Here is a 21,446-nt window from a genome sequence, read left to right as displayed (position 1 = left end):
GCAATGCCATGGACTAGATTCTTGACCAGGGCAATCTATCTATTGGTCTCTCAACAATTTAGGCACCGGAATGCCACGAACTAGACTCCTGACTAGGGCAATCTATCTGGGTGGGACTAAGATGGGCTCAAGCTTTCAACCTCTTTAGGTACCATCAGGCTTACTTGCTAACCATCACTGATCAACCCATGGACCTAGGTGCATATCCATGGTCAAAGCTCTATGACCCACGCCACCCTCCCTACTTTGGGACCTAGGCATCAACATAAAGTGCCGGCGAGATGTACTCCCAGGCAATGCTTCACTCACAAAGCCTCTCCTTGATTCAACAGATCAAGGACAACAAATCCATCTCGATCAAACTAATCAGTAACTAGCATGCTATCAAAACCTTCGAGAGATTTAAACACAACTCCAATCAATAATATACTTACACATATTCATAAATAAACACAAACCTTCAGGGTTTTCTTGATGTTGCTTCTCAACACGGTAGGCCTATCAACCGAATCTTTCTTTTTCAACTTCACATACAACAACATATCCTTCAAACTTCATTCTCCAATCAAAACTATGCTCTCCCTCTCAACTAGGGAGATTTTCTCTATCCAGGCTCCCTCTTAAACTTGTGGAGATCTCTTCTTCCTTCGTCATTGAAGAATCTTTCGTGGCTTCCATCCTTCTTATCAGAGTTATCATTACCATTCACATCATACTTATCACATCAACTTTTCTTTCGATTGTCTTCATCATCTAGAAGATTGTGTACCTGCACAACTTAGATAGCTAGTACAACCAAAAATTATAGAAGCATGAAGTTAGCCATATTAGAATATTATAATAATGGAAGCATATGCAAACATAATTAGCAAGAGACTATACTTCAATACTTCAACTTCTTGCCCAAGTTTTGTTACAAACCCTAAATCACATCCACAACCCATCAAGATATCAAGCTCTAGGGTTTCAAATTTCAATATTCTTTTAATGACATGACACGATCTTTCATATAGCAAACCCTAGAAACAAATCAGATTAATGCATCTAACAATTTTCAAATTTCATATGTTAGACTTCCTACTAGGATTTCATGTAAACCCTAGACTTTATACATGAGCTCCAACAATCAAAACCAATCACAGCTTAATCAACATCATGACTACCTAGATTTTCGTCTACAAATTCTTAGTAATCACTATATAGATTCCAAATTGTCATATCACACATACTAGAGAATTTAACTACTACTAGGGTTCAGCTTCAAAAACCTAGATTTACGAACAACATCATAAAACACATACTAGAGAATTTAACTACTACTAGGGTTCAACTTCAAAAACCTAGATTTACAAAACATCATCTTAGAACTTCAAATTTTAACTAGGGCTTGTTTCCAAGCCCTAGGACTCATGATCATCACATATATCTAGGAATTCATCATCATGTATAAGCACAATCATATGTCAAACAACATTAATACATTAGGCATATACCGATCTAGACCAAGCAAGGGATTCAACAAGATGAACACATACCTAGGACTTATAACAAGAGTTTTGCTTATAGACTCAACTAAACCCTAAAGATCTAGGATTTCATAATATATCAAGGCAAACCCTACTATATCAAGGCTTCAAAGGTTCGAGATTTCAGACATCATTTCAACCCTAATATGTTAGGGTTTTCATGATCATACCAAAGCCCTAAACATTACATCATCAATATATCAAACATAATAGCAATTTCTTTAGACTTCATCAATAACCCTAAGTAGATTAGGGTTTCATTCATTGTCAACATACCGTTAGGTTAGGGTTTTCCAAAGAACCTGTCTAGGGTTCTATAAAGTCAATTAAGAATATGAGGGGGTAGATTTATCAAAAGATGAATCACCCTAAACAAGAATCTTTATGATTCAAGATAGCTAGACATAACGATGCTAGTAACGTAATGCATGTTGAAAAGTGTAATTAGATTTGGTCTTCACAATGACATGTAATTGTGATTTTATATAAAAGATGTAAAGAAGAAAAATAAAATTATTGTAATGCTTGCCTCAAGGGTTTCATGAGCAAGAGATTTTATTTTTAGTTAAGGCTCCCATTGTGAGCCCTTCGGGATTTGTCATCTAGTCATAAAAGACTAAAGAGTCATTGTCATGTATTGAAGGCATGTTACACATTGTAAAAGTCAATTTTGTTTTTGTAATTCACCCTCCAAGACCTTGTCACTCTCAAGTTGGCGTAGAATGAAAGGGATAATACTAGAAAGATGATGTCGGCCTATTCTAGTGATCATGTCGGCCTAATAATCATGGACAAACCACTATATATAGCAGTGCTCGACCTCATTTGGAAGAAAACAATTCGGTCAAGCAAGTATGAAATGACTATTAATTTTAGGTATGTTCTATGTAGAGAGCAAATTTACTTCAATTTTCCATATTAGCTCAATATCAATTCCAGATTAGCAATCACATTTAGCATGATAGTAAAATGCAGATAGAACATAAACATAAATCGCAGAAGACAAGCCAAGACAAGAGGACACAAGATGTGGTGCTAGCCAGGGACAAACCCCAATGTGGGGAAACCCTTGATCAATTCTTCTTATGTTCTTCAATAGTTCAACAGAGAGAGAGAGAGAGAGAGATAGTACATATACATCAGAAGTCAACATTTTGACTTGACAAAAATAAGAGCAGAGATCTTCTCTAAGAAGATGACACATGAGGTAGCAAATCTGAACTCAGGTGATTCCATCACCATGTTGTACCCATCACTGTGATGCATCCATCACTATGCTGCAGCGTGCACCGATCATACTATGCTGCACTCATCATACCATCCATCATCACTGTGCTGCACTACGCTGCGCCCATCACTGAGTTGTTCTCATCACTGTGATGCTCCCATCACTGAGCTGCACCATGCTGCACCCATCACTGAGCTGTTCTCATCACTGTGCTGCTCCCATCACTGAGCTGCACCTCATCATCATGTTGCAACCATTTACACTCAATGCATACCAACCTTAGTTGCTTGCTATGGCTTACAACCTAGCAGAGCAACTAGGCTATAGTTGCAGACTCCTTCAATAGGTCCAAACAAACAGCTTTTCCCTCAGCCCTCTAATATAGAGACAACTGCTCCACACGTACCTAACCCATGCTTCACTTTGCTGCACCATTCAAGCCATTACTACAGTATCACTGAGATCTTCATTGTTGCTTCTTTACCATGTCAACGTGATCCATTGAGATCTTCACTGTGATCTCTATGTTTTCATAGATGCACTGAGATCTCTATTATGACAGTCATTTCATTATGTCAACGAAGTCTTCATTGAAGTCTTCATCATGATGACTGTATCTTATATCCTTATCATTACTGAGACAATGATTACTGCTTCTCATTGAATAGACCTAGTTACATTCCTTCATTATCAGATTGCTGGAGCTTTGGTACTGCTTTTTCCTTATAGACAGAGATGTGATCTATAGAACAGATCCATGATTGCTCATCCTCGTACCTAGTACTCTACAGGAATATCATGACTGCATACTTGTCATACCTTATCCATGTAATGCGAAGACTGTCATACTAAGGGTTAGGTCTCCATGAAGTTTAGACCTTACTGCAGTAACCCCATCCGAAATCTATACTTCCTTGTCCATCTGAGCATTGATTCATAGGCAGTATATCGATCTGATCTGCGTCTATATTATGCTTATGAGTTCTGGTCATGACTGCACCTAATACCCTAGCCGAGGTGCAATCAGACCCTGCCTTTCCATGCGTGGTCTTGAATGTGTGCTCTCTGCCTTCTTGACTGCGGCTCCCTTACCCGAGTCCTTGACTGCCTGCTGTGGCATGTGATCATGTTGTCTGCACCCAATACGAAGCCCTCCTTCCTATACGAAGCACTGCTTCCTGCACCCTATACTTGTCATCTCAGAAAATGCGATTAGGGCTTGCTTCATTGACTGTAAATTAGGACAGCGTAGGATCTTCAAGAAGACCTTTTTTCTTCCACGTCTAGGGCACTTCATGGCAGCATTAGGGCATCATTAGGCCAACGTATATCCTAGGGCACTCCCTCTATGCTCTTCTTCATCAAACCCAAAACAGAATGAAGAGAGATTACAAGAGTGTGTGTCAAAGTGACTTGAAGGCCACCTCTATTTATACTAAAACGTGGAGGACAAGTGGGGGTAATTTGGTCGCTGGCCGACCTTGACGAATTGTCACATAACACAAATAAATTCATATCTCCATGAATACAAGTTAGAATCAAATGATCTTTAGATCAATCCTACACCTCTCGATGAGAGGAATCCAAGAAAAATATTAGCTGCCATAAATAAGTAGACCCACATGGAGTTTGGCCCTAGTTTCCAATTTTAACAATAACCAAGTGTGGAAATCATCTTAGGAGGAGCCTTAACATCAGTGAAGGAAGAGGAAGGGATAGCGAAGATAGTGACATCATTATGGGACTTTTTTGGGCTTGTCTACCCTCACACATGCGAAGATTGTAGATCTGAAGTTTGCAAAGGGAGGCCGAAGATTGCAGTCATATAAGGGTGATCTAGATTGGGTGAAGACTTCATTGAAGGGAAGTCAATTAGAAGTGAAAGGAGTCTCCCTATAAAAGGAGACTATTCAAGGATCAAAATCTACTCTAGGGTTTTTGTTGTGAAGCAAAAATTTGCAGACCTACAAGAAGAGGCCGAAATTTTGAAGGAAGCCGAGAAGAGGAAGAAGAAGAGCAACGTTGACCTAAGGGTGAAGAGGAGGCTTGTGACTTGGTCTTGGAAGGGCTCTAGTGTCAAGGGTCTTTGTCATGGTCTTGGTATTTGTCAATTGAAGTTTCTATAAGAAGAATTTGTTTGGGTTTTCCTCTCAAAGAGTGAGAGGTTTTGGCCCTGGCTGACAACCTATATATTGTGTCTCTTGTCTCTTTATTGTTCATGCATTGGTAATTGTCTTGATGAAAAAAACACAATAATAACATAAGAAGAGAAGATCATAATCAAGAAGTAAAAAGGCACTCACAAGCAATTATCAAAGTAGAGAAATCACCTATCTATTGATGCCCTAGATTTCTCAACAATGCAAACTTCAAAAATAAGATGATCATACTTTTAAGAGAATATTGTAAGGAGTATAATTTGAGACATACCTGGAGATGTTCCTTAGCAAACCTAGTAAGGATTCCTTGAAGTGTTCTCTTTGTATTAAGCCATCATCTTTTACACCTGTAGTACATACTTACGCACACAACATGTGATACGAAGGACAATTTAATTTCTCAATTTAGATCTTCAACATAATCAAGGAGGATGGATTCTAGAGATCAAGCTGTTCGTTCTTTCAATCAATAGTAGGACCTTTTATTTGACATCCTAGGTTACTTGTAAACCCTAGAGGATAAGGACTAAGGTTCTAGTATGTTATTTTAGAGAGTACAATCTTTGTCCTAGACTAGTTATAAACAAGGATCAATTGAAAATCTAAAAGCTTATGTACCTTGTGATTTCATACCTTTGATTTGATGACTTATTAGACTAGCATGTGCATCTTGACAATACTTACTTGAATTCCTAGATCTGGTACCTTGTACTTGAGCTTGCACAAGATTTGAATTTTATTCTTTCATAGGACAAACTTCAGATCAAATCCTCCTTTCACAGTGTTTGCATACCAAGATCCATGTCACTGAATTCTTGTCACTAAGTTTGCACCGATACATCATCACTGTAATGTCACCGAGACTGAGATCCTACCACTGTGATAGTACTGAGACCTCATCATAGTTATAACACTGAGACTTCATTTTTTGTGGTGACACTTAGACCTTCTTGCTGTGAAGACATTGAATCCTTCTCACTGTTGTGAACCCTCATCACTGTAATTACATCGGGACAGAAGTAGCATCGAAACTGTATTGGCCATCGAGACCTTTATTGTTGTGACACCGAACCCTAATTCGTATTGCCTTACGGTGATATCCGAACTTCATTCGAGCTTCATTTCAAAGGTATCAAACTTCTTCTTCTGTGTTATTATCCAAGCTTCTTTGGTCACTGAAATCATCTTTGTAATATATAGCGAAGTGGTATCTTCATTAAACTATGCCATCACTGAAATACTATGCGTTAGACCGAAATACTTAGAATGTGCCTCCACCGAAATACTGAGATTGTATCTTCACCAAAATACTAAGAACCCAATCTCTAAAAGGATCCGAATTGTCTCACTATGTAGGTACCAAAAATCTCTCTATGTGGGAGCACTGAAATATCACTGTGTTGTCACCTTATGGGATCTTGTTTTAACTTTCATGATCTTTAAGACAAAAGCAAACAATTCATATAGAGAATGATTCTAAGATGTATAAGTGTTCTTCAAACTGCCTCTAACCTTGACCATAGTTCCGATACCATGTTGAGAAATCCACAGAGGTGGAAGTTAAATGATTTCTCTTATTAATGACATTATCTTGTGATGTTTTCATTATTATTATTAGTTCTTTCGATTTATCTTTTCTTATCATCAAGACTAATGCCAAGCAACAAATAAAAGAGTACACAAGATTTAGGCATGCTGCCAGGGAAAAACCCCACTTTAGGGGAAAACCCAGTCAAAATTCTTCCTTCAGTAGATTCAAGATGAGACGACCAAGACCCTTACAACTTAGACTCGAGACTACCTCCATCCATCAAGTCAACCTTGTCATTCTTCTTCATACTTTGATCCTTGCAATGACACTGAACTTATCACTGTGATAACAATAAGATAGCACCGAGATACTGAAGAACCGAGTCTACATCACTGAGATATTCACTGTGGTAGCAATGAGATAGCACCGAAATATATCACTGTAATATCACCAAAATGTGATCACTGTAGTAGCATCGAAACCAAGGTAGCACCGAAAATGTGATACAAAAATAACACCGAGTCACTGTGATACATCACTGAACTGTCTCCACTGTAATCTGTATTCTATATGTCGAGAATGTCACGAAATTATCTCTGAGATCACCGAGAGTTTTCCACTGAGATCACCCAAACTTCACCACAACCTTCTTTGAGATCTGAGCTAGTAATTTGTGTCATATCACCGAAACTTGTTCTCTGAAATGTGAACTTGTGTTATGTTATTATGTGAAGATCCAGTGCTTGTATATATAGTGGTTGTCCAATATAATTGAGCCGACATGAGCATTTGAATAGTTGTGTATATATAGGCCGACATATGATCACTTTGTGGAAGTCGACTTGATGGAGATTCTTTCAACAACAAGGAGACTTTGATGGATGGAGGAGTCTTCACAAATTGACTTTGACAATAACCTAAAGCCTACAATGGAGGCTTGACCTATACATTTGACCCAAGCATGAAACCCATGTTGATTTTTGAGTAGCTTGGGAGGTACTCCAAGCCCTAAGGTTCGGGGATTGGAGGACAAAGTGCCACCAGAGTCACTTGCGAGCTTGGAACCCAAGGTAGGGTTTTTTCACCCATCGATATTTGGGCCAAAACCACGAGCACATTTCGACATGTGATGGATGAGAATGACAGCTCTTGGCAAGACGAATCTAACGCAACGAGAATCATCCGATTCTGAGTTGTAGAAATGGAGATATGAATTTTTGAAGGTCATGAGTGGGGTTGCACCCTAAGTGTCAAGGTCGGCTTGTGTCAAATAAGCCTCTTGACAAGTTGGACAACCTAAGAATGACGTTGGAGGAGCCCTTCTATTGGTGTATAAATAGAAGGTGTTGGAGGACACTTTAGGCGTCCAACAAGTGAAACATAAAAGTAGCGTTGAGGAGCTAAGGAACTTGACCGAGGGTGCAAATAAATTTTTGTTGAGGCCGCACGAAGGAGGCAACTTCAACGAGGAAAATAAGGCAATGTGGAGCCTTCTAGGGTCTGTTTTAAGGGCTGGTTGCTATTGCAGGAAGGCCGAGTGTGTCAAGGGCTAAACGCAAGTCAAAGGCAAGTTTGTTGGGCAACAAATGAGGTAAGGGAACTCTGTTTTGGGTGGGTTGTAGGTGACAACAAGGACTGTGGTAGGCCGGAGGCTTAACCACTTCAAAATAAGGGCAACGTGGAGAGGTTTTGGGGCAGATTTGTGCCCAAAACAACAGTACGTATGTGGAGGACTCTTCCTTAGTAGGGCCGCAGAGATTAAGGGCTGTTTGGGTGCTTGTTTAGGGTTGTTGCAGTGTGCCTATGATGCCCTAACGAGTCACTGTCATAACAACAACAAAGAAGACTTGGAGCAACAACTTGTGCCTTGTGTTGGGTCATAGATTATGACCTGTTTTGGATTGATTATTGTAGCACCCTGTGGGAGCCAATTTGGAGGCTTGATTTGGTGATCGGGAGCCTTCATAGGTGCAGATCTTGCAGTGAAGATTTGGGTGCCATTGGTCTGGTGGAGGGTAGCGTGTTGGCTACCCAAAGTAGCCCTAGACAAGTTATCTTGAAGTGACAAAGATAACTGAAGACTGGGTGAAGTTTGGAGCCCTATGAGTAGCTCTTTGATGGACGAAAGAGGCTACTAGAAGGTAGATTGGAGCTCAGGTATTGGCCAGTGACACAGGAAAAACCTGCAATACCCTCATTATGCATATAAAATGTAGAATCTCATCTATCCCAGGAATTTCAATGACTTGCCTAACCAAATCTTCATAAGTTAAGGTTTAAGGCCCCTTAATTGAATCTCATGCGGAACGAGTTAATAACTAACCCCAGTCTAATCCTTAGTTAATCTTGTTTCGCGGAACCTTATAACTCAACCCTTCAACCTTTATAACAACTCTGGTTAATTCTATACCCTCACATATTAACCAAACCCCATTCTACGTGCCAACTCGTCATATATCGCAATTGCAGAGTTTCAAAGGACTCAATAGAATTTGCATTCAGAACTCCCGATTTGCGATATACGATTGCCCTTTCCACCGTTGATTTCGTCCACCAGATCAACGGCTGTCGCAATATCGCATCACACCAACATGTGACTTCATCGCATTCCTAAGACTCCTCCTCTCGCATGCGATATGCGATAACACAATCAGAATTAAAATAAAATAAAACTGTGCCTATAACCTTCTCGAGTCCGCTCTGGCCCAAGCCTTATCACTGCAATCTCCACTGTCGATTTTACCTTTAATCCGACGGTTGATGTCTTTCCCGATCAACAGAGCTGCTTGGTGATCCTGCACCATAGATCAAAACCCATTTGATCCGGCGGTCCACAACAATATCGCACGGACCACTTGCATGACGTTTAACCGGCCTTACGAAGTTGATAAGGATTATAAAACCTTAATCTATAAATGTTCGGGTCCGCCCTTGAAGTTAAAGTCCGATCTCTTTATGGCCTGATATCCGTTGGATGACGGAGGCCATCAAATTCTACGGTCTGCGGCCCTTCAACTAGCACGCAGGTTATTAGCGAACTTAACCCCGCAGTTGACTGTGACGTAAGCGTTGACTGTGGGATCGACGGTTAAAATCGAGTGCGGGCCTTCAACCACGATCAAGGCATCCTGTATTCTCCAACCCCTCTGTGGTTGCTAATCACCGTTGATCTACCAGATCTGTCGATCTGACGATCCAGATCGATTCCCACCTTTCACCTTCCGCAAGTACTTGGATTTAACCTCCGCCGTTCATTTCTTTTACTTATGTGGCACGACTTAATCCTGGCCGCCCATCGCTTTCAGCATCGTTCGTTGATCTTTAGATCCAACGACTCCTGTGCATCGTTGCCTCATTTCTTCTTCCTTCTCTTTACTTTGTTTTTATGCCGTTTCTTTAGTGTCTTTCTGTGGTTTCTGCTTCCCTCAGGTTTTTGGTCTTTCGCTGTCACATAAATCTGTCCTGAGCTTAGCTCTGCGTATTCCTTAACCACTGTCACTCTCGAACTTTACTTTGATCCTTCAATTAGATTCAACAACACGATCCTTCATCCTCACTTCTTTCTGTATTTTGCCCGAACTCCACTTGCATACATATACTATGCAGAACCTCTGATTCACACATAATTTATCATTCAATACTCAAACCACACACTTACACAGTTTAGAAATTGAATCTCTGTGTATATATATATAAACAAATGATTACATAATGAGACTCTTTGTCTCTCTGGCCTGATTTTCTAATCAGTGGCCTCTGTTTTCCTACCTGCCGTAGGTTTACAGTCAGCGTTGATTGTGGAATCGACGATTAAAATCGAGTGCGGGCCTTCAACCACGATCAAGGCATCCCGTACTCTCCTACCCCAATGGCGGTTGCTAATCACCATCGATCTACCTGATCTATCGATCTGACAATCCAGATCGATTCCCACCTTTCACCTTCCGCAAGTACTTGGATTTAATCTCTGTCGTTCATTTCTTTTACTTATGTGGCACGACTTAATCCTGGTCGCTCATCGCTTTCAACCTCGTTCGTTGATCTTTAGATCCAATGACTCCTGTGCATTGTTACCTCATTTCTCCGTCCTTCTCTTTACTTTGTTTTTATGTCGTTTCTTCAATGTCGTTATGTGGTTTCGACTTCCCTCAACGTTCTGGTCTTTCATTGTTCGGTCACATAACTCTTTCCTGAGCTTAGCTCTGCATATTCCTTAACCACTTTCACTCCCGAACTTTACTTTGATCCTTCAATCGGATTCAACGACATGATCCTTCATCCTCACTTCTTTCTGTATTTTTCCCGAACTCCACCTGCGTACATATCCTATGCAGAACCTCTGATTCACACATTATTTATCATTCAATACTCAAAACACACACTTACACAGTTTAGGAATTGAATCTCTGTATGTATATATATATATATATATAAACAAATGATTACATAATGAGACTCTTTGTCTCTCTGGCCTGATTTTCTAATCAGTGGCCTCTGTTTTCCTACTTGCCGTAGGCTTACAGTCAAACCTATCTAACTCTCGACCTGATCGACTAACTAGCTAACCAACTATCTCCTGACTATGCCTTTTAGGCTTACATTTATACAAAAGGATTCTACAACCAATTCCTGGTTTAGATCCATAATCTTCTCAACAAAATTTTGAAATCTCTTCTTTATCTCTAAGGATCCTCTCTAATCCACAAAATCATGAAGTAACTCCTAATCTAAGTTTTACAATTAATTCTCAAATCTCTCAAACTCTCAACTATCATGATTCTTTCATGTTCTCCTACATTGGAGAATATTTACTAATATGCCTCACTATATTTAATTAAATCCCTATTCTAGCTTCTCTCATTAAAATCACTCAAAACCTTAATAATTACATTAATTCAAAACATAGGAAACCAACTTCCTTGAAAACACAAGACCCCCTATGTCTACTAAGATACAATGATATTATTGAGCTGAATGCTCCTACATCAGACTCTCAAGGTTGAAAATAATCATAGTCTCTTGATCATGTGCTTCTGATTTGTGTCCTCCTGGATCCCATACTTTATTTTGTAGTCTGTCTTTGGTTGCTTCTGTTGTTTGTTGTTGTTCTCCAGGTCTCCACACTTTATGCTGCATTGCCCCACTAGCTATGCTCTCACAGTCTGCTGTTGTCTTTTTCTTGTTGCTTCTTTGCTTTCTTTCTGTTGTCTTCTCCCTTTGAGACTCTTTTCTCATAAAATCCATTATCAATTAAATTTCTATGTCCAACTCACTTTTTTGCTGGACTCTTTCCTCTTCCTCTCTTGCATATCCTTTGCAATCTTCATCAGGTTCTTTCTTCCCTACTGGTGCTTTTAGCCATTTCTCCAGTAGCTCCAATTCTTCCTCCCATTCACTGATCCTTTGATGAGAGTTTAGTCCTTCTTCTTTATTGACTGCCTCAACAGCTTCCCTAGTTATCTCCACTATGCCTATCATCATGATGGAATGATGATCCTTTACTATGTTTTCAACTAACATAGTCTCTTCTTTAAATTTGCCTTTAATCTTCTACTGGTTACCTTCACTTTGTAGTTGTTGGTTCCTTACTACCACCCTTACATCTTTACCCTCTTGTTGCTTCTGAACTTCCATTTCATCTCCAAATAACCTCTCTTCAATATCTTCGATCACAACATCACACTCATTCATTCTATTCATTGTTCTTGCAAACAAACTATTGGTTTGTGAACCAAAACACTCTTCTGTCTCCATGTCTTTTAAAGACCCTCTGCTACTGTTAAGTACTGTTGTAACCACTTCTTTTCTATTGCCATGTTCTCCTAGAAAATTCTCCAACAATTCAATTTCCTCTTTACATTTAGAAAGTGTTTTATTACAATGCTCTTCATTTCCATCTTCATCCTTTACATGGTCACTATTGCCCAACGATTCAATCAGACTGCCTTCCATAGACAATTTTGTCTCACTCATCTCCACAGAAATAAGTTCCTGTTCAATGCTTATAATCCCTGTATTCACACAACAATTGTCAATTTGAAAAATGTACGGCTCAACAGCCTCAACTAACGTTTCACATATCAGCTTTTTAGGCTGATCTTCATCTCCTTCTTCCACAAGGAATTGTCCTTGTTTTATAACAGTTCCAAATATCAATTCATCAATAATTTCTTTCTGCTGCAACAATTCAATATTTTCCTCATTCAAGAGGCATTCTTCATCATACTCTACTCTAGAATACTTATCCTCTGAAAGGTACTCTTCATCCTCTGTCAATACATCAGTATGCTGATCCAAGTTCTCCTCTGAACTCTGGTAATTTTTATCAAGTTTTATGACAGCTTCATAAGGCTGCCAATCCTCTGCAAAACCTGCACTCACAAAACAATCATTATAATTAAAAACATAAGACCTCAATGTCTCTTCTTCCTTTGGAAACACTTCAGTATGCTGCTCTGAACTATCCCAATAGTTCACTGATCTCCATTCTTCATCTTCACCCAGAACTTCACCCTGTTCTGGTTCACAAATGGAAACTTCCATTTCCAACTCAGCTTCTCTGAGTTTTCCCATCAGCCACTTTACTTGCCTCTGCTGTAGCCTTCTCTGTAGCTTATGCCACTTTACTGGCTTCTTCTTTAATACCCAACCTAGTCTCTGGCTTTCCTCCAGTATCCTCCTTAATGCATCGAGTTGTTCTTTCATCTCTGCAATTTCCTTGTCAATTTCCTCCAGTGTAACAGGAATCGGCGAGTACTCGCGATTCCCAATCTGATCGCCCGTGAAACGATCCGATCCGAAACTCTGCCGATTTTTTCCGATTTTCCCGATTTTGTCGAGTCCCGCCAGTTTTGGGTTTAGGGCTTTCGCTTGGGTTTATCGGTCCACCGCCGACGCCGCAGAGCTATTGCATACACCGCAGAGCCGACGCCGCAGAGCCATTCATGATTCCATACACCGGATTGTATCATTGTTGACAATGCATACACCGCAGAGCCGCAGAGGAACACGTTGAAACAGTCCAAAAGTCTATCTAAACCTTTCAGATAAATCTGCTGCAACACGTTGAAACAGTCTGAAATTATAAATGTAATCCTGATTACGTCTCTCGAGTCAAAGTATCGGGTATGACCAGAGGAAACCCTAAACGATTAAATTATGCGTTATTAAATTGACTCGAGACCATGGGTGCTTTGATTGCTGAACACAATAATATTGTAACGTTCAGTTCACTAAAACTAAAATGCATTGTTTCTATATAAATATTGTAATGTTCAGTTCATTATTATGTACGTCAAAATAAAACTTAAAGGTTTTGGCAAGATTTGTGTTGGACAATTGGTATCATACCATATACTTCCATTTGGGGGTCTTCTATGAATAATGTTCTTTCTACCATTGATATGTATTTTTATTTCGATTTTTATTTTCGATTTACAGAAGGTTCAATAAGTAATTGGAAATTTGTTGTAATTAATTTTTTTTAACGTTTTCTTGATAATTACGGAAAGTGTGGATGAATATTGTAATTGAGTTCACTAAGAGATTATTTATGTGTTACTTTACTCGAAGAGGTTTGGTATTTAATAAAGTGATTTTTTTTTATTTATTATTTTTGGATATTTTGTATGTAATTATATTTTCAAATATGTGGTAAATTGCTCTTTTTTGTGTATTATTATTGTATTGAATTCTCTTGAAATATCACCCGCTTTCACTAAAAAAACATCATAATTAGAGTTAAGGAGGTTAAGATATCACTTATTAAAAATCAATTATTTCCAATGTATTTTTTATGACGGGTATGAGATACTTATTCATTCATGATATTTTGGACATCTATTGATATTATGCATTGTTTGGACATGCCTTTACCGAATATTAATGAAAAATGTTTTTTTTTTAATTCAATATATGTGTATATTTTTATTTAATGAATTCAGCGATTTTTTGCCGATTTTTTCCCGATCTGATTAAAACTCTTCACTCTTTTGCCTCGCCGATTTATTGCCGATTCCGAGTCTGGTAACATTGATTTCCTCTTGACTCATTCTCTTTCCATTTGCCTTAGCATCCTCTTTCTTCACATTTCTTTTGCGGTGGTCTTCCTCAGAATCTCTACTATGACTATCAATAGTCATTTTCTCCTCCATCTCTATGAGTTCCTCACTCACTCACTATGAGCTGCATTAAAGCCTCTGTAACAACAATTCCTCCCTGCTGCCACTTACCTCACCAAGCTTTCCTCTGTACTTGGCCTTTTGGCAAGCCCTTGGTTCTCTATCTCTGGAACCTCTTTTGAGCACTTATCTCTGCTCCTTCTAGGCCTCAACTCATCTACATCTTCTAAGAACACAACTGTCCTCTTGTATTTCAATCACAATGAAATACTTGGTTCTGACCACCTCTTCTTTCACTTAGAAAGTCTTATCAGCTTCCTTCATTACTTAGCAATTCTACCCACGTCCTCTGTGGAATTGCCCTTATGATCTTCTTGTGAGGTGCAACAATACCTCTGCAGTAATAAATCTCCTTCTTGCTACATATGCCTCACTAAGCTTCTCTCCTCTGAGCTCAGTTTTTTTAGCATCTCTCTAGTTCTTTCCTCTGGAACCAATTGAGCACTCCTTGCTCTAGGTTGCTGCAATCTTCTCACCTTCTTTTGTTGTTACCCGCGTATCAATATAAAGACCACACACTCTCCAATCTTCAAATCAAATTAAAATAAAATATACCATCTCACCTTCAAGACTTCTGCACGATCTTGTTCTACCATTCACCCGCACTTTGAATGGATTGTCCTCTGTTCCCTTGCATATGCAATTCTCCCAATATTCTGCTGTACTTTATCTTTGTGTGTCTACTGTTTGTCACCATTCACCTATATACACACCTTCAAAACATAACTCTGTTCTAAATTCTTTTCAAAGAAATTTTCACATAGAATTTCTTTGTGCTGCTTTAATATCAAATGTTTCAGCCACAATTCTGCTCTAATACCAAATGACGCAGGAAAAACCTATAATACCCATAATATGCATATAAAATGCAGAATCTCATCTATTCTAGGAATTTCAATGACTTGCCTAACCAAATCTTCATAAGTTAAGGTTTAAGGCCCCTTAATTGAATCTCATGCGGAACGAGTTAATAACTAACCCCAGTCTGATCCTTAGTTAATCCTGTTTCGTGGAACCTTATAACTCAACCCTTCAACCTTTATAAAAACTCTGGTTAATTCTATACCCGCACATATTAACCAAACCCCACTCTACATGCCAACTCGTCATATATCGCAATTGCGGAGTTTCGAAGGACTCAATGGAATTTTCATTAAGAGCTCCTGATTTGCGATATGCGATTGCCCTTTCCACTGTTGATTTTGTCCACTAGATCAACGACTGTCGCAATATCGCATCACATCAACATGTGACTTCATCGCATTCCTAAGACTCCTCCTCTCGTATGCGATATGCGATAACACAACCAGACTTCAAATAAAATAAAACCGCACCTATAACCTTCTCAGGTCCGCTCTGGCCCAAGCCTTATCACTTCAATCTCCACCGTCGATCTTACCTTTAATCCGACGGTTGATGTCTTTCCCGATCAACAGAGCTGCTCAGTGATCCTGCACTGTAGATCAAAACCCATTTGATCCGACGGTCCACAACGATATCGCACAGACCACTTGCACGACGTTTAACTGGCCTTACGGAGTCGATAAGGATTATAAAACCTTAATCTATAAATGATCTGGTCCACCCTTGAAGTTAAAGTCCGATCTCTTTATGGCTCGATATCTGTTGGATGACGGAGGCCATCAAATTCTACGGTCTGCGGCCTTTCAACTAGCACGCGGGTTATCAGCAAACTTAACCTCGTAGTTGACTGTGACGTAAGCGTTGACTGTGGGATCGACGGTTAAAATCTAGTGCGGGCCTTCAACCACGATCAAGGCATCCCGTACTTTCCAACCCCTTTGTGGTTGCTAATCACCGCCGATCTGACGATCCAGATCGATTCCCACCGTTCACCTTCTGCAAGTACTTGGATTTAATCTCCGCCGTTCATTTCTTTTACTTATGTGGCACAACTTAATCCTGGTCACCCATCGCTTTCAACCTCGTTCGTTGATCTTTAGATCCAACGAGTCCTGTGCATCGTTACCTCATTTCTCCGTCCTTATCTTTACTTTGTTTTTATGCCGTTTTTTCAATGTCTTTCTGTGGTTTCGGCTTCCCTCAGGGTTTTGGTCTTTTGTTGTTCTGTCACATAACTCTTTCATGAGCTTAGCTCTGCGTATTCCTTAACCACTGTCACTCCCGAACTTTACTTTGATCCTTCAATTAGATTCAACGACACGATCCTTCATCCTCACTTCTTTCTGTATTCTGCCCGAACTCCACTTGCATACATATACTATGCAGAACCTCTGATTCACACATAATTTATCATTCAATACTCAAACCACACACTTACACAGTTTAGGAATTGAATCTCTGTATATATATATATATATATATATATATATATATATATATGTAAACAAATGATTACATAATGAGACTCTTTGTCTCTCTGGCCTGATTTTCTAATCAGTGGCCTCTATTTTCCTACCTGTCGTAGGCTTACAGTCAAACCTATCTAACTCTCTACCTGACTGACTAACTATCTAACCAGCTAACCGCTGACTATGCCTTTTAGGCTTACATTTATACAAAAGGATTCTACAACCAATTCCTGGTTTAGATCCATAATCTTCTCAACAAAATCCTGAAATCTCTTCCTTATCCCTAAGGATCCTTTCTAATCCACAAAATCATGAACTAACTCCTAATCTAAGTTTTACAATTAATTCTCAAATCTCTCAATCTCTCAACTATCCTGATTCTCTCATGATCTCTTACATTCGAGAATATTTGCTAATATGCCTCACTATACTTAATTAAATCCCTATTCTAGCTTCTCTCATTAAAATCACTCAAAACCTTAATAATTACATTAATTCAAAACATAGGAAACCAACTTCCTTGAAAACACAAGACCCCCTATGTCTACTAAGATACAATGATATTATTGAGCTAAATGCTCCTGCATCAGCCAACCTAGAGAGCAGATTGGTTCAGCTCGTGTACTTGCAGTAGTGTTAGGTGGCAACCCCCCTGGAGTCTCGATGTGTTGTCCTTTGAAGGACTAAGGAGCAGTACGATAGCGAAGGACCGACCTTGGAGGTTGTTTTGACACTGTTAGATACAAAAACAATTCTTTTTACAAGTTACAATGTGCCCGATGGGGTTTTCATCATATGCCAATGACTCTTTTGACTTCTTGACATTGGATAGACCCTAGAAGCACTCAATGGGTGCTTGACCTCTAAAATAAAACACCTTGAGCATGAAACCCATGCTTCAAAATAAGAGTAATGATTTTTCTTTCATTTTACAATATACAACTTACAAGAATGAAAAGTACATTTCATATTTATGAAGACCGAACCTAGTTTACCAAAATTAAATAGTAGATTCAAACATAAATATAAAGATACTTACTTGTCAAGTGAAGATGCTCCTAGATGATGATATCTTCAACTTGATGTCTTCTTGATGATGTTGCTTCCTTGATGATGTTGCTTCTTTGAGATGTGATCTTTGCTTCAATATGAGGGAGATCATCTTGATTTCTTTGATGATAATGGCTATGCTTCTTCTTGCTTCCTTTGGATGTAGAAATGAAGAATGTTGAGACTTCAAGATGCTTCAAATATGTAGTCTTCCTTACTTTGATTGGAGGTAGGGTTCTTGAGGTCTTCTTCTCCTAGTGATGATGTGATCCTTGAGGTTAGTACTTCTCCTTGACCCTTATGTATCCTTCTTTCAAGTGGATGATCTTCAAGCTGCCTCTTCTTGTTTTGTCACGTTAGCTCTGATACCATGTTGAGAAATCTAAGGGGCAGCTAGATTAGGTGATTTCTCTTACTTTGATAACTGCTTGTGATGTTCTTTTAACTTAACTTGAGGTACTTGTTATTAACTTCTTCTTTCACTTGATTATTATGGTGTTCTCTATCATGAAACAACTACCAAACAATGAAGATCAACGAGACAAGATGACACAAAATGTAGGTTGTTAGCCAGGGCCAAAACCTCTCCTCTTGAGAGGAAAACCCGTAAGAATTCTTCTCTTCTTATAGAATCTTCAAATGACAATTTCCAAGACCTAAGACCCTTGACAAAGACCCCTCCAATACCAACTCAACATTCCTTCTTGATGTACCTTCCTTACACAACTTATAACAACAAACTTTGACTTTCCAACGATAACTTCGACCCCAACAACTTCTCCAACAACTTTGACCCCAACAACTTTTCCAATAATTTTGACCCCAACAACTTTTTCCAGCAAGTTCAAACCCCAACAACTTTGACCTCCAACAACTTTCCAACAACTTTGATCTCCAACAACTTTCTAGCAACTTCGTCCTCCATCAAATTTCCAGCAACTTCGTCATCCAACAATTTTTACCCAACAACTTCAGAATTTTGGTTGCACTTAAGAGAGAGAGAGAGAGAGAGAGAGAGAGAGGGACCCAAAAACTTTGACTCTAGCTTTCTTCTTGAACTTTGCTTGCCTTAGGACTTCTTCCTTTTGTAAGATCGAACTCTTTTTCTTACTTCTTCGTATGTGTTGGATGTGTGCTCCAAATGAGGTTGAATGCCTCTTATATATAGGCTCTGTTTGCCTCGACGAGACCGACTTGATTTTGATATATGCCGACTTGTTGCAGCTTGTTGACAAGGTCTTGGAGGGTCTTTTATGACTCAAATAAATTTCTTTTACATAATACAAGATGCCCAAAGGGGTCTTACATGTATGACAATGACTCTTTTGACTTGATAACTCTATGATAAAACTAGAAGCACTCAATGGGTGCTTGACCTATAAATAAATTTATCTTGAGCATGAAACCCATGCATCAAGAATGAAAATAATAAATTTATTTTCTCTTTAATATAAAATATATAAAATCATGATTACAATAAACATTATGAAGACCGAACCTAGTTACACATTTCAACATCTTTCACTTTAGCTCTGATACCATGTTGGAAAACCAAGTGCAATGTAGTTTAACAATAAATTCCTCTTCTTGATAATTAGTTGTGAATATTAGATGTGTTCTTATTTCTTCTTATGTCTTCTTCATCAAGCAATTATACAATTGTTCAATACATAAAGATCACAATGAGACAAGAGACACCATAAATTAGGCCAGAGGCCAGGGCAAATCCCACGAGGGGAACAACCCAACAATCCTTTCCTTATAGAATCAAATCAAAATGAGAGATGTCCAAGACCAAGACCAAGACCAAACTGCCACCAAGATACCAAGTCAAAACCTTCGTCTAAGTTGCCTCCAAAAAGTCAAAGTCAATGCTGGTCAAACTTCTTCAAATGTGGTCAAACTCAGAATTTCAGTATTGCAGTAGAGGCTGAAATTTGGCCTACAATTACCTGAGAAAATTCGGTCCTTTTCCACAGAATTATTTGTCCACACATGCGAGCTGTAGTAGAGTAAAAATTTCAGTCAACAAGGAATATTCTTCTGGTTTTTTGACTTCCTTCTCTCTCCTTTGACTTGTCCACCTTCTTTCTTCGTTAGGTGCAGAAGATACTATGTGATGTGATGAATGAATGGGTTCTCCAAGAGGTCGAACTATCTCTTACATATGGCTGTCCAGGAGGGTCGAATAGTTGCCACTTGGAGAGCTAGGCCAACTTGTCCAAGGAGGGCCAACTTGGTCATCTTGTGGGCTTGTGACTAAAAATAAAAATTCAAATTCTTTTTCTTATAAATGTCCAAATGGGACATGACTCAAATAAATTTTCTTGACTCAAAACAAATTCTTTTTGACTCTAAGCATGAAGAACATGCTTTGACAAAAATATAATAAATATAGTAAGTATAGCAAGTACATCAATGATAAATTTACATTATGAAGACTGAACTAGTTACAACTTCAACATCGATGAGTTGTGTTTATTTTGTTGGCTTGTGTTCTCTTCTATGTCCGAATTGTTTATTGCTAACATAAGTTTTGTTTAAAATCTTTTGTTCGTTACATATTCATAATGGTGTTGCATGAGTTTAATCATTTTTTCTACTGTGACAGTTATGTTGGTATTAAACAACTTGTTTTTGGTGGAGCACGCTTTGGGGATTGGGAACAAGGCATGACATCTGTTGAATATGGATACAAAGTTTACAAAATTTGAACTCACTTGTACATGAGATTCCTAGATCACAGGCAGGTATTCCATTTTCAATATAGCACGTGTTGTTCTCAATTGGAGAATGAAACGGCCACAAGCATTAACATCTGGAGCCTTTTAAGAATTTTCAAAGGAGTTTCCTGACTGTAAACTAGGACACTGTGTGCCTGTTCATATCCACATCATATGCAGCTAAGATATGGCATACTGAAGGAAGATTGCTTTGCTACTTGTTTGCAGTTGCATAAGCTTTATATGTTTGAAAAGCAGATAACATTCAGTTTACGGTTTCCCATTATGAGAAATGTCATAGTTCTTTCTTCGTCTTGAGCATATCTTAGTCACGTGTTATGAAAATACCCCATGCATTTTGGAATCAAGATGAATTATGTGGCTTTGCAGTTCATAACGAAATTGAAAGCTTAAACCTTATCTTAAATTTTCAAGTGCGATATCTAAATTTTATGTGCAATACACTATTGCTGAGATGAAAATTTACATATCCTGGAACTTGTCATTGTAGGTGTATATAACTATAGCCAAGTTTATTTGATTATTGCTGTTCAGAAGACTCTTGGCATTTATTCATTAAAATTAGATTCGTCCTCGAATTGGATGTTGGATATCTTGACATATAGTTGATATCATTGATATTTTATGCATTTATTAACTCAAATCAGAGTTCCTCATTTCTTTTCATTTCTATAGAGAATCCCTACTCTGTTGAT

General features: G+C 38.7%; 1 protein-coding gene across 1 annotated transcript in view; it reads left to right on the top strand.

Moving 5' to 3' along the window:
- Positions 1–21,051, top strand: part of LOC149208987 (uncharacterized) — a 209,679-nt gene extending 188,628 nt beyond the window's left edge. The window contains exon 8 of the mRNA XM_089394188.1: positions 20,619–21,051. Within this exon, the coding sequence (XP_089250314.1) occupies positions 20,619–20,721 (103 nt within the window). The 3' untranslated portion in view covers positions 20,722–21,051. The remainder of the gene's footprint in view (positions 1–20,618) is intronic.
- Positions 21,052–21,446: the final 395 nt, after the last annotated feature.

The sequence above is a fragment of the Pinus tabuliformis genome, chromosome 1_2 (assembly GCF_031772625.1).
Source record: "Pinus tabuliformis cultivar Carrire ecotype Pingquan chromosome 1_2, CPIR1, whole genome shotgun sequence".
In the NCBI taxonomy this organism is placed as follows: domain Eukaryota; kingdom Viridiplantae; phylum Streptophyta; class Pinopsida; order Pinales; family Pinaceae; genus Pinus; species Pinus tabuliformis.
Note: the sequence above shows the minus strand (reverse complement) of the source record. Positions and strands in the feature narration are given on the sequence as shown.